At 39.3% G+C, this 14,858-nt stretch overlaps 1 protein-coding gene across 1 annotated transcript; it reads right to left on the bottom strand.

Annotated features, from left to right (window-relative positions):
• Positions 1-532: 532 nt before the first annotated feature.
• LOC123721268 lies at positions 533-14,403 on the bottom strand. Its single transcript, XM_045679500.1, has 5 exons — positions 13,113-14,403; positions 4,428-4,633; positions 3,281-3,351; positions 2,066-2,285; positions 533-762 (listed from the first exon to the last, which is right to left on the bottom strand). The coding sequence occupies exons 1-5, from the start codon at positions 13,940-13,942 to the stop codon at positions 533-535; spliced, it is 1,557 nt and encodes a 518-aa protein (XP_045535456.1). The 5' UTR covers positions 13,943-14,403.
• Between the last annotated feature and the right edge of the window lie 455 nt (positions 14,404-14,858).

Raw genomic sequence — 14,858 nt, 5'->3', positions numbered from 1 at the left:
CGAGGAGGCAGGCGCTAATAGCCCGTTAATCCAGCTCCCCATTTGTTATTCCGTCTGTATTTTGGTAACATTACTCATAAGCGGTTAAGTGGCGGCCGGTATCGATAAAATGCACGAGCTACGTCAGAGCAGGCCTTGGCTGGAGAAGAACGCTAATCAATGGAATTATTTTGTCTAAACAATAATAATTTAGTGCAAATAATATAGAGGCTATTATTTTCAAATAGAGTTGCAAAATTACATAGATCTAATAGATCTAAACAATAGATCATAAAGAATCAGTGCGAGGCGCGTCGCGACCGCGAAGTCCTCAGAATAAACACTCGCCCTAGAGATGGACCCCCGATGGGTCCGAAACTAGTCGGTGCCGTCACCGGACGATTATATGTGAGTTAAGCCGTTTTCTTAATGAATTAATTATTATGTCTCACGAAAGTTTAAACAATTTAAGAATAGTTCAGTTTGATAAATGTCGGAAAATTCAGTCATGTGAACCTATAGAACTTTTTTTTTTACTTAAAACTGCTATTTGTTAGAATAATTGCTGAGTAGAAAAAGGTTGTAAGTGTATCTCACCTGCGTCAGTAAAGAATGCGGAGTGTCGGCTGGGGCTGGATGGCACGGATGCGGAGGCGGAGGACAGGAAGGCGCGTTTCACTTGCGCCCACTTGGATACCGATCGTCGAGGGGGGCGCTGCTGTGGTCGTGCGCCCAGTTCTAAAGAGCGCTGCTTGCGGAGCACCGGATGCGATGGCTCCGACTCTGTTAGAAATATCTGAATTTTAACACGTTACATATCGCTATAACGTTTATGTATGAAAATTTACCGAACAAAACAGTCTTCCTGTGTCAAAGGATCAGCTCACCCTGTATAAGCACCGCTGTTCTCCATTCTATTTCTAACTGTGTTTTTAACTATTTATGTACAAATATAAATAAAAATTCGCTAGACAAGTCGGCGGCACTGGATGTGTTAACATTCTGTTGCAGCTGTTTACTTCAATTAATTCAAACTTATTGAGTTTTTTGTGAGAGACTAATGAAAAAATATATATATATATATACATATAATAAAATTACATAACGTCCGCTTTAAATGTACATAACATTTGTAAAGTTTGCAAAGAACGTGAATGAATTAGTTACCTAATTACCTAAAACTTTGTCGTCAGGTTTTTTTTGTGAAAACCTGAAAATTTTTCTTTTTTCACTTTATTCATACAGAAAGAAAAGTGAAGATTTTTTTATTTACATAGTTCAATATGTAGTGTATATTTGCAAAAGTAAGCAGTTGGTTATGATTTGTATAGTTTGTAATCGTAAATAACATTAAATTAATTCTAACACGACAGAATAATGTTTATTTAAATGTATGATAGTGTTAATTGCGCCGGCGCGTGTATTTTGTGAACACTTTTGATGTGGCTTCTCGCAAAATTCTGAATCATGTTTATTATATAAAAATGTATATATTATGCAAAGTTGTTCCAGAATTCCTCTTTTTTATCACTTCCTTTAAATTCCTTACATTTTTAAGAGCGAAACAAGATGTTTTTGTTTGTTTTTAAAAATATTACGCAGCTGCCGACACTTTTCCTCAACAGAAACATTGATGAACCTAAAAAAAACTTAAATTGTAAGAAACTTATCTTACAAATAAAATGATTGTAAGATATTACGAAAAAAAAAATACGAAAGTTTGGCTGTTTGTTATTACTTATCTCCGAAACGGATAAACGAATTACGATAACAATTGTAAAAAGCGCCTGGAAAGCGAATAAGCTATTACTAAGTTTTTTAATTCCGCGCGGAAAAATCGTAGGTACAAGGTAGTCTTAAAGTATTCTTTGAAGTGTTACCAAAGTTATCCCATAAGATACAGATCAATTAATAAAAATAGATACAACAGCTTTTACTTGCTAAAACATTCGGAAATACTTTTTCTATTAGTACAAAAAAATTTAAGATCGGGTCTTTAGTACAAATTAACCCAAAAAGAAAAATTTAGAGAAATTTAAAGATTACCAATGTAGTTATTATTAATTAGTGCAACGCTAGAAATTACCAAGCTCCTCAGACGATGGTATGGTTATTGTGAGTGCGGGTGGGGCGTCGCTGTCGCCTGCGTCGCTGAGCGAGCGGCGGCGCGCCGGCAACACCTCGCCCGAGCTTTTACCACGAGACTTCTTCTTCACGGATTCACGGTGAGTCTGGATAATGTCACGCATCTTGCCCCACGGGCTCTTGTGCAGTTTGTTCGGCGATGGCGATGTTGAACTGTCATCCTGACAATAAATTACATCTAGGTATCAGAAGTATATAATCTGAAAGAACGCATGGGTTGCTTACTAAGTTTTTTAATTCCGCGCGAACAGTCACGGGTGACGGCTAGTATAAAACCAAACAGGGAAACTAACAGAGTTAAAAATTCATAATGCTAATTGTAAACAGCGCACGGAAAGATGATAATATAATATTGAAATGGTAAACTATATTTTTATCAAAAACTTCTACATCTTTTAATTAGTGTAGCATTTCCAGACAAAAAAAGTATTTGTGACTAGCTTCTTCATCTAAAGGACAATGGGCATTTTGGGCCAACATCTCAACAGTGATGAAACCCATGCCATTTGAAAGATTATGGGGTGTTATTTAATTCATACTATGGCAGCCATGTCGAAATCGAGTGCGAACATGGTGTTTTCGAGCATTCAAAAATATAATAATTACTATGGGAGTTAGTAGCATTAGCGTGTTGTGTTTTATATTTAAGAGAAAAAAAAAACAACATGTTTGTTTGTTTATTGCTTTATTATCATTTACTACATAGATTTAAACATTGTTTTCGAACTACAATAATATTTGTTACATTTAATAAAATCTGTTACATTTTTGTTTTTTTACCGAAACAAAAATGTAACAGATGTTTGTATATTATTAAAATATTATTGTAGTTCGAAAAAAATGTTTAAATCTATGTAATACGAGTAAATGATAATAAAGCAATAAACAAATAAGCATGTTGTTTTTTTTTCTCTTAAATATAAAACACAACACGCTAATGCTACTAACTCCCATGGTAATTATTATATTTTTTAATGCTCGAAAACACCATGTTCGCACTCGATTTCGACATGGCTGCCATAGTATGAATTAAATAACACCCCATAATCTTTCAATTGGCATGGGTTTCATCACTGTTGAGATGTTGGCCCAGACTCCATACAAATTTGCCCATTGTCCTTTAGTTATTAATAAAAATCTTCGTTTTAAGATTCACCTGCATAGGTGCTTGAAGAAAAGCGGAGTCCTGATCATCGCAACGCAACACAACGCTCTTGCGACAGTTACCTGCAACAATACTAGAGTTAAATAAACCCAGACAGTTAATTTAAAAAAAAACTAATAACTCAACTACTTCTATAATAATTTCAATTAGAGTACGAATCGAATATCTTCAATGTTAAACTCTGAAAAATCGATCGAGCTTTTTACACTACTGGAGATGAAGAACCGAAGTACAAATATTATATTTATCGGCGAAAAAACACTACCTTCTGCAATTCAATCCGGGCAATAAAGTTATCGATTAGTCACAAAAATAACTCATACAGCATACAACCATCAAAATAACCAACTGGTTTGCACCGCACGATAAAAAACGGGAAAGTGTTTTGTTCTATTTTCATTCGTAAAACCCGTACAATTTGATTACTTCATTACGACACATCTCGTACATCGCACATCGCGCAGTTCTCGTCTTTGATCCGACTTTAACGTAAACAATCGATACGGGAATCGATAATCGTTAATTTGGCAGATGTTGCTATGTACAATTTTAACCAAATTAAAATTAACTAGATGATTAAATGTATACACTTACTAATGAAACTTTTGATAGAGACCAGCACTTTATCAGGAAAGTATTATAATCTCTAAGATTATTAGGTCCTTCTTATCGCCGTACAACTGCTGTTACTACTCTGGCTCTCATCATCATCACCTCACTATACGTCCCCATCGAGGGGCTCGGAGCCTACCCCAAGTTAGGGGTGACTAGGCCATAGTCAACTACGATGGCCAAGTGCAGGTTGGTTAACTTCACACATATCATTGAATTTCTTCTCAGATATGTGCAGGTTGTATCACGATGTTTTTCTTCACCGTAATGTCGGATAAATGTACATATGTAAATCGAAAAACACATTGGTACATGGCGGGATTCGAACCCAGGACCTGCAGATTTGCAAGTTAAGTGCTTAACCCTTGAGCCACCGAAGTCTACTGGCTCTACCATCATAGTAATCGTTGGTTTTAACGTAAATTGTCATTCGTTGCTACATGTAGATGAAGACTACATAAGCATCATATCGACTCGTTATAATATTTTGATTGTAATATTTAATGATATGATTTTTTTTTATTACCTCCATCAATTCTCAATTCCTCGCAGGAAGAGTTGGGAGTCAGTGAGAGTGCGCTGCCCGGCGTGAGGCTGGCAGAGTCCCGGGGTTCGGGCTGGGCCAAGGTGTAAGGTGAAGAGCCTGCTAAAGCCACCGCGCCCACCATAGCGCCCGCAGCCACGGCGGCCGCGCCTCCATACGTCGATGGAGGCCATTGGGCTTTTTCCCACCTGTGTAAAGGAAATTTTAGATTGTGTATTTATGTAAAAAGGTTTATTGTTTGTAAATCAATGCAATTAAGAGACCTTTGCCGTAGTAACTTTAGTTTGGATTTTTGTTACTTTTTTTTTTAGTATTATTGCCTTTAAGTACATCACAATATTTTATTTCATTTGTATAGTTTAAATGATATCAGTCAAAATCTACTTATGTTATAATTTAATGGCTACAATGATCTTTTTAAGTACTGCAATAAATGTACAAATTAGGAACAATTTTCCAAATTAACGACAATGTTACGAGTAAAATTACGAGAAATCGTTCGTGAAATTGTCAGCCGTGTTCTGACACCTACAGTTGGCTTACTGACAAATTCCTATGTTCGGCGCGCTTTGTTTATGGAGACAGTGTTACAGAGCTTTTATTTACTGATCGTGTTCAAATTATTTTGACAACTTAAATTATTGTTAAATAATATATTTCATAAACCATTCAGAATATAGTTTCTTGCCCGATTCAATGTTGGTTCAATTCCATCGTGACGTTTTGTTGGCCGAACCGAATTTTGCATGAAAAGCAAATATCTACCGGGTGAAGATTTGAATAATTTTACTTCAATGAATTATAATGTTTCTTCGTTCGAATCCTATTCTTCCCCGGATCGTTGTAGGAGTACAGACAGTAGGGTTTAATGTTTTTTTTTAATTTTCAAAAAAATATGTCAAAGTTCAGACGTAATAAATTATAATTCTACAATAAAAAAAAACTGAATTAAAATACATCTACAAAGCTTCGAATTAAAACTGCAAACAATAGTAAATATTGGTGTAATTTCATTGAAAAGTTTATTTTTTAGGCATCTAAATAAATTTTAATTTTATTGCTATGTTATTAAAGTAGGAGCGGAACTATTTTTTAAACACAAAAACTATACTCGCGTAATTTCGTCTCGTCTCAAAATTTATGGAGCAATCTCCGCAGCGATTCTACGATATTTTTAAAGCGTACTTTGCTGGTTACACAATTTTTTTGTTTGCGGTTACATAAATAATGTTATTATGTTTATTTGTAAATATTTTATATATAGTTATTACATAGGTACATAAATGTACATACTTTGTATTAATAAAAGCTTTCTTTAATTAAAATACTTATTTAAATTATTTACTATCAATATATTTCCATCGTATCCATAATTTTATTATATTTATTCCAACTCTAGTAATTATAAAGATTTTTCATTTATTACGGACGAGAATTTTTATATCAATGTTCGTCGTAATTTTTAACGTATAATATTTTACTAGATTTAGCCTGCGACTTCGTCTGTACAGAAGTTAAAAAGGGTGAAAAGGATCTCATATGTTACTCGGGTCAATGTTCTATGTCTGCGTAGTTATCGAGTGAAGTTCTTCCAGACTGTGTTCTACATCTATACTAAATTTCTACAAGATCTGTTGAGTCGTTCTGAAGATACATTCTAACAAATATCCATCCAAACATTCGCATTTAGAAGATAATAGTGGATTTCTGAGACAAATTCCCGTTTAAAACTGGGATGACGATATATTTTATACAAAGATTTTGGACTCAGAAACCAACGGTCAGCAAGATTAATTAACAAGAACACCATCGTTACGTTTTAGTCCATGCAAAAGTTCAACGTAGAAAAATGTATGTGGACATGTTCTCAGATTAAAAAGGTATTTTCCTTGATTTTACAATACAGAATTTTGTGCCGGAGGAATAATTTTAGTCCACGTTCCCTTCCCACCCTTTTCTTATAGGGGGTTGATGGGAAGGGGTAGTGGATATAGCGGAGAAGGGGACGCACGTAATCTGTAATTGCAGATGTTTATAGGCAACGGTTGCTTCGCTATTCCGGCGAATTAAGGCGGCCTCTTGCTCATTGGCCACCTTATGACATAAAAAAAACCGTAATAAAATTAACTATAACTACAAGTGTAGATGTCAGAATGTATTTTATAAGATTTATTTATGATTTATCAAAGGATTAAGAAACATATCACTATATATTTTTTAATATTCCTGAATCTTCTTTGATGTCATTCGTCATGTCTTACAGAAGAGCAAACGTAGTTGTTAAAATGCAAAATAATCCCTTTGATGTTTCATTTTACATATAATTAATGTTTTTTTAAGTTTAAAATGAAGGGTGTCAAAGTAGGTTATGCATGGTGGAATATAAGATTTATATAGACAGTTATAGTTGTGTAAAATAATCAGACTGGACAAAAGAAGCTATAAATATTAGGTCCTTACATATGAAATTGGCGTTTTTCGTACTGGCCACTTTAATCACGAATTTCTCCTCTTTGGTAAGGAATTCCAAATTCAAATTTGTACAGCTATAGACTCATGTATTTGTGGTTCGATGACCGTCATTCATTTGTTTTTTTTCTTCTGTTTTTTTCTGTTTGCGTAACTCATTTTACAAAATGGAAAACTTAAAATATCGCATTATTTACGAGTACGAGTTCCACCGTGGCACTAGTGCTGCGGAAACGACTCGAAGGGTGAATGATGTGTATGGCGGTCGTGTTGCAAAAGAAAACACAGTTCGTTTTTGGTTCCAACGTTTTCGTTCTGGAAATTTCGATCTGCAGAACAAGCCCCGTGGACGGCCTGAGACTCAAGTTGATAATTATTAGCTTAGCTTATTGTATTGTTACTAACATAGTTCGTAAGTATCCTACTAACTAATTAATGAGCTTGTATCTGTGGCTTGAAATAAAGATTATTATTATTATTATTATTATTATTCCACATATTTATTTCTTGTTTAATTTTATATATTTTTCTTAATAAAATCTTAAACAATATTAAAAAAAATATAAAAAATCTGGATACGTCGGCAGCGGAGCCTTGGGCCCAAGCTACCGGCGGTTAGGCCTCCAGAGACAGAAACCTCCTCACAATGCGTGCCGTGCTCAGGAGTACCGCCTTCTGTGCCTGGCCCTTCACCCACTTACCGAGCGAGAGCCTCTCTAGGTGGTGATCGAGGCTCTTCGCGATTAATCCATTCACGGACAGCACTATCGGTACGATAATTGTTGACTCCATATGCCACATGGCTGTAATCTCGTGCGCGAGATCCAAATATTTTGACATCTTGTCTGTCTCTGCCTTCACGAGATTACAGTCATGGGGAATACTTACGTCAACAATTATCGTATGTCTCGCAGATCGATCTATTATCACGATATCAGGCTTATTGGCTACAATAGTCCTGTCTGTGATAATAGATCGATCCCAGTAGAGCGTGATATGACCATCATCGAGAACTGGCTCCGGTGTGTATTTGTAGTACGGTACCTCTGAAGCGATCAGACCATACTTAAGAGCAAGTTGTTGATGGATTATTCTGGCTACTAGGTTGTGTCTGTGCAAGTACTCGGAGTTAGCAAGGCGAGAACAACCGGAAGTGATATGTCTGAGGGACTCGCCAGGGCAGTGGCACAAACGACAGACATCTAGCGTGCCGTCCCTCATAATGTACTTCCGGTAGTTGTTCGTCTTGATAACTTCGTCCATAATTGCACAGACAAAGCCCTCGGTCTCCCCAAAGAGGTCACCGAAACGTAGCCAGTTCACAGAGGCAGGCAGGTCTACATCAGGCCCATGCAGAGCCCGATAAAACCTGCCGTGTAACTCCTTGCTCTTCCATATATCTAAACGCTCGGAGGTGCTCAACACTGGGTGTTTACGCCAGTTCTCGTTATTAAGAGAGAGCGGGGTGAGCCCCTTATCTACTGACACCACATCTCGATGTATCCCCTCATCGATTTTCAGGAAATACTCCCGTAGATTGTATACCTCACGGTTATGCATGTCCTTAGCATTGAGGAGGCCTCGGCCACCACATTTCCGTGGGATATACAATCTCATAACCGACGATCGTGGGTGATGCATCCGATGTGTGGTCAGCATGCAACGGACCCTTCGATCCAAGATATCCAGCTCTGTTTGAGTCCACCTTAGTATACTAAAGGAGTAAGTTAACGAGGGCATAACCCAGCTGTTAAAAGCGCGAAACTTGTTACCACCTGATAGAAGACTATTTAGGACTTTTCTCAGGCGGCCAATGAATCGTGCTTTTATCAGATGTTTTACATCCTCATCAACAATACCCAACGACTGTGATATACCAAGGTACTTGTAGGTCTCACCTTCGGAGAGGGATCTGAAGGACATACTTTCGGTGAGTTGTAGCCCATCAGAGCTTGCAACTCTCCCCCGCTGTACATACATGACCGCACACTTTTCGACACCAAAGTCCATCCCGATGGAACTACTGAACTTTTCAGTTATTTTGAGCAGTTCCACTAGGTCGGTCTTTTTCGATGCGAAAAGCTTGAGGTCATCCATGTATAGAAGATGAGATATGACTTCACCCCCTCTACGAAGCTGAAAGCCCAGCCTTGATTCGTTTAGCAATGTGCTTAAAGGATTCAAGGCCAGGCAGAACCACAGCGGACTCAAGCTGTCACCCTGGAAAATCCCCCGCTCAATCTTTATAAGTCCGTTCAAAATAGGCGCCGCACTCCCAGGTAAAGAGAGTCTAGTAACCCACTGCCGCATACATGAACTGAGGAAAGTACATAGAGTTACATCAACTTTGTATAGCTCTAGTACTCTCCTCAACCACGAGTGCGGCACCGAGTCATAGGCCTTTTTATAATCGACCCAGGCAGTGCAGAGGTTTTTCCTATTTCGACGGACCTGTTGGTTGATGGTCATATCTATGAGGAGTAGTTCCTTCGTACCACGGGACCCAGGCCTACATCCATTTTGAGTTTTGGCCAAAAGATCTTTGAGATGCTTTGTTAATTTTGAGCTCAAAATGGATGTAAGCAACTTATATAATGTTGGTAAACAAGTAATGGGTCTATAGTTCTTAGCTTCCGTGGTACAACCGGACTTGAACAAAAGGTGGGTGACCCCTGTGGTCATAAAGGCTGGGAGACTACCCAGGTCGATGGCAGCCTGGAATTGAGCTGCCAGACAGAAATGTGAACTGTTGAACCATTTGATCCAGAAATTGGGCAATCCATCCGGCCCAGGACTTTTCCAGTTATGAGCCGAACGGATTGCACAACTCACGTCACAAGGTTCTATTGTAATAGGATCCATAACTGGTATCTGTTCACATCCCTGTCCGACAGCTTCAACCCAGTCTGATTCTGTATGATTGACAGACACCGACCATATTCCACGCCAAAAATTGTTTAAATCGTCTGGATTTGGGAGTTGCCTGTCATTCACACCTTCACTAGGTTGCTCCCAGCCTCTATAAACACCCTTTTGATCACTTTGGAAGCGACGATTAAGAATAAATCTGTCCGCTCGTTTTTTGTACCTGCGTATGCGGTTCGCCCAAGCGCAGATCTTCTGCTTATAAAAGTCTATGCGTTCCGTGACTCTAAGTATGTAATTATTGGGACTAATATTAGTCCCGGAAAATGCCTGGGTCACAAAACGCATAACTTTCGGCCGAGTGTTCCCAGCACGGAAGTTTAGTAGTTTGGCTATTAAAGTTCGCGAGGTGTTAATGCGACGTTCAATTCTGGCTTGCCAGGCTGGTTTGCTATAGGTGTGTGGTACGGTTTGGGTATTTTTGATATTAAGTTTGACACCTACCATACGGCACACTGCGACAGCCCCGCAATACAGAATAGAGTGTGTTTCTGCTAAGCTACTACTAGCATCAAAATACGGCGCTAGTAGTGCGTTCATTTGATTTACAATAGCCAAACTACCCCTATGAATAGGCAAACGCGGTAACCGCGATCTACTTAATGTAGGGACATCTTTAAATTCCTTAATGGCCTCCTCCAAAGTTCTCCTCATATGCTCATTATCCTGGCTACTTACGTTCTCAGCTATAGTATCACTTGCGCCTACGTTTAACGGTGCTATTGGCGTCAGTGGCCGACTGTCTACACAGTCAACGTTTAGCGGCGCCGTAGGTGCAGACTCCGTGTCCCTAAGGCTGGAACGTATTTCAGTGCGTAGACGGTCAAGAACGGAGTCATCCAGCCGACGCGACCGCAGTATGACCCGCACTTGATCCGATAAGCGCTGAGCCGTGACGGCGGTATTTGGTTGAAGGACCTGAAACAGAGACAACATCCTACCACGATACGCTGTGAGGTTTGTTTCCACCTCTGTTGCCTGGTAATACGCGCGCATGACACTCTCGTTTAGTTCTGAAGTCCATCTCATGCGGCGCACTACACCACCGGTAGCGGGGGCCGGGTGCGGGATGCGTCCCGCAGGCCCCAAGCGTGCCGACGGTGGCCGACCACGGCCCCGCACAGGTCTTCGTGGCGGGGTGGACGGCGCTGGCTCCTCCTCACTAGCGGTCGGGGACTCATCTTCTTCCGACGTTGATGGTATTAGGCTCAGCGAGGTGAGCGCAGCAGGTCTTAGGCGTGCGCATCTCCGACGCGGCTCAATTTTGTCCTCTGAATTATGGTTCCTTATTATTATTATTATTATTCCACATATTTATTTCTTGTTTAATTTTATAGATTTTTCTTAATAAAATATTAAAAATTCAGTGACATTTTTCGGTGACGGCCGCTGTCATTATTATTATTATTATTATTATAATGAAGAGTTGAAGGCTATTGTGGAAGCGGATCCATCGCAAACCACGTCCTAGTTAGCTGCAGGCTGCGATGTTAGTGATAAAACTGTTTTAATTCACTTGAAGCAAATTGGGAAGATTAAAAAGCTTGAAAGGTGGGTACCTCACGAATTGACTGAAGCAAACCGGCAAACGCGCGTCGACTGTTGCGTTACATTACTAAACCGGCACAATAATGAAGGTATTTTAAACCGAATCATTACCTGTGATGAAAAATGGGTTCTTTACGATAATCGGAAGCGCTCAGCGCAATGGTTGGATCCTGGCCAGCCAGCCAAATCCTGCCCCAAGCGAAAATTAACCCCAAAAAAGTTACTTGTAAGCGTTTGGTGGACTAGTGCCGGTATTGTTCATTACAGTTTTCTCAAATCTGGCCAGACTATTACGGCTGATGTCTATTGTCAGCAATTGCAAACCATGATGGAAAAGCTAGCGGCTAAACAACCTAGGCTGGTCAATCGCTCCACGCCACTGCTGCTTCACGACAACGCTAGACCACACACTGCGCAACAGACGGCTACTAAATTAGAAGAGCTTCAATTGGAAAGTCTAAGACATCCTCCGTACTCCCCGGACCTTGCTCCAACAGATTACAATTTTTTTCGAAATTTGGATAACTTCTTGCAAGGGAAAAAATTCAACTCCGATGGGGCAGTCCAAATCGCCTTCAAAGATTTTATTGATTCCCGTCCGACTGGTTTTTTTAGTAAAGGGATCAATGAACTACCTATGAGATGGCAAAAGTGCATAGAAAATAATGGTTCAAACTTTGATTAATTAAATATATTATATTAAAAAATATTCGACTTTTTGTTCCTCCCATACAAAACGCCAATTTCATATGTAAGGACCTAATATTTAAATCAAGTTTCTAACAATGTGAGTTCCAAGTCGTTTATAATTTACTTAATTTATGATAAATAAAGTTAATATTATAATAAATTGACATAACCTAAATTAAATTTAAAAAAAAGTAATTAACACTATCTTTATTATCTTACTTTTTACTAATATTATAAATGCGAATCTTTATATGGAAGGATGGATGGATGTTTGTTTGAAGGTATCTCAAAAACAGCTCAACGGATCTCTAAGAAATTTGACATAGGTTTAGGCATAGTCTGGAAGAACAGATAGGCGACTAATTAAGTTTTTTTTTAAAATCTGCGCGGACGGAGTCGCGGACGACAGTGAGTGTTGAATATACACAAATTTGCTGAACTGTTTTATATTTCAGGTCTTCTTCCATTGTTTTTGAAAAGAAATCGTATAATTTAAGTTATGCAAAGTGAAATCTGATGTTTAGTTTCCTTATAAATTTACATAACCTTGTGCTAATTTTTTTCCCCGTAAACATTTGAGCGAAACTGCGAACTTTATGTAGAGCATACTTTGCAACACGTACAAGGTTTGTTTATCCTCGGGGCGGTGTGGAGTGCGCAGTATCACCTGTCCAGCGCACGTCGGCTTTGGATTTATCGACATTTGTACGTCACTCGTCGAAACCCTCACTTATTGGTAATTAACGTACGTGTGAGGATCAATGTGCCGGATGAGATGTGCCACTATTTTAATATATTTGAACTTGATTTTAATCATAACTTCTGCAGCAGTTCAGTAATTTTTACATTATAGCTAGTAGAAAAACCCTTCACCATTGAATCAAGAAAACAAATCTTCGACACTCGTCAATTTTAAATTTACTCATTTTATCGTAATACTATCCCAGACGCTAGTATTTGTTAGATATTTACTTAAGAATACAAAAAAAGAATAAAATTGTCTGAGCAAAGTAATAGCTGCAAACTGCATCTTACCTAAAAGCAGCTTTCACTCTAGTCCACTTAGAAACTTTTGATTTCTCAACTTCCTTCGAGAACACCAGATCCGATCTCCGTCGTATAGGAGTAGCGGGAGAAGCGTCACTCTCCTCTCCCCCTGCGGATCTAGACCTCTGCTTTCTGAGCAGAGAACTGCCGAATCGACCGTGTCCTTTTACCTTAGACCCCGTTCTCTTCATACTTCTCCCACCGGCCATCATCGAGTCGAATATCGCCTGTCCGTACTCACATTCCAACTCAGCATCCAACGCCTCATTTATAAGCTCCAACTCCCTCCCCTCTTCTTTTAATCTCTCAGACTCCTGGTCTATTCTCTTGTGAGCTTCGTGCAACTTTTTCAAATGGTTTACATCTCGCAGCCTTTTCAAAAGGCGTGCGTTATGTTCTTTCAATGTCACGAATTGGTCCAGCAGTTCTAGGAGTTTCTCGAGCTGGTCCAAAGCTTCCAGTGTATCTTTAGTCCTAAGGGCGAGTTCCTTTCCTCGTTTGGAGAGAGGATCGTCGCGGTCTTTCAGTCGCTGCAGCATACTCTCGCACAAAGCTTCGGCGTCCGGGCTGCCATCGCTCAACCTCCAGTACTCCTCGAGAGTCGGGGCCCCCGTGTACGGGGAGGAACCGTCGGTTTCAGAAGGGGTCTGGGGTGCTCTGACAGACAGGGACGCAGGCGCCTCGCCTCTCCGCCTCTTGTGCAGGGAGGTCCCGCTGGGTGGCAATTCGGTTAGATCTTTGGAATCTCTACGTTCTGGTTTGTCGGGTTTCTCGTCACAAACGTCAATTACATCACTGTCTTCTTTTTGTGACGTCATTTTTTTGAGTTTAGGTCACTGTCTTGGCTATTTATAAACAACAATAAGCGCAGGTGAACTGTCCAATGGGGCCGCTACGGCACATATTGTTATGGAATGCATACTATGTTCATATCAAATTTTGGTGTTCGGTTCATTACAAATATTTTAATTTCAGGTACTTTTATCACACAATTTCATTAGATGCCTATGCTTTCGAGTATCAAACACTAATACCTAGACATATGAATGGCACGAAAATAACATTAGATCCACTGTTGCACTGTTTTGAATTCCTTCAATAAGCTTTCTTTGAATGGATATCGCTTAACGATTCGAACATCACTACTGCTCCATAGTTGATTAGCATCACGGTTTTGGGAGATAATATAAGATTTAGGGATATTTTAATAGAGAAATCAAAGGATCCGTATCGTTCCCCGCCCAAATGTGCGCAGACGCATGTCGGGCGGCGGCGACGGCGGCGGGCGAGCACTGCGGTGGCGGCGGGCGGCGCGGCGCGGAACCGCCCGACTCATACCGAACGTATATTTTTAACTTTTGAATTTCCTTACGGTTGCGCCGCACAAAAATATATCTAACGCCTCTAAGAATAAAGCACTCGAGATAACCGATGTTAATATTATTAATACCTACTTTCTTAATGCTTCCGAACCGAGATCCCATTAACCCATATATTTTTTTAATGGAAATAAATGTACGAGTTTAGTTTCTCGCTTGTCGCGCGCTTCAGATGAATGTCGAAAGATTTTCTTACGTTTTCTTGCTACGCGAATTTAATACCATGTTTTATTTGCAAATTAGCATGTTATATGTTGCACACATATGAAAAGGTTTAATAAATATAATCCAGATGTATACAATTATTTAATTATATTGTACAAGGATGTATTAAAGGAGTTTTTATTTAAGAAAA

The sequence above is a fragment of the Papilio machaon genome, chromosome 9 (genome assembly GCF_912999745.1).
Source record: "Papilio machaon chromosome 9, ilPapMach1.1, whole genome shotgun sequence".
Taxonomy (NCBI): domain Eukaryota; kingdom Metazoa; phylum Arthropoda; class Insecta; order Lepidoptera; family Papilionidae; genus Papilio; species Papilio machaon.
This window is presented reverse-complemented; position numbering and strand designations above follow the sequence as displayed.

Coding starts and splice junctions, on each gene's coding strand:
- LOC123721268 (XM_045679500.1), bottom strand. CDS start 13,942: ATGACGTCACAAAAAGAAGACAGTGATGTAATTGACGTTTGTGACGAG. Junction 3,352..4,427: donor GGAATTGAGAATTGATGGAG/GTAATAAAAAAA, acceptor GTATTGTTGCAG/GTAACTGTCGCAAGAGCGTT. Junction 2,286..3,280: donor TTCTTCAAGCACCTATGCAG/GTGAATCTTAAA, acceptor ATTTATTGTCAG/GATGACAGTTCAACATCGCC.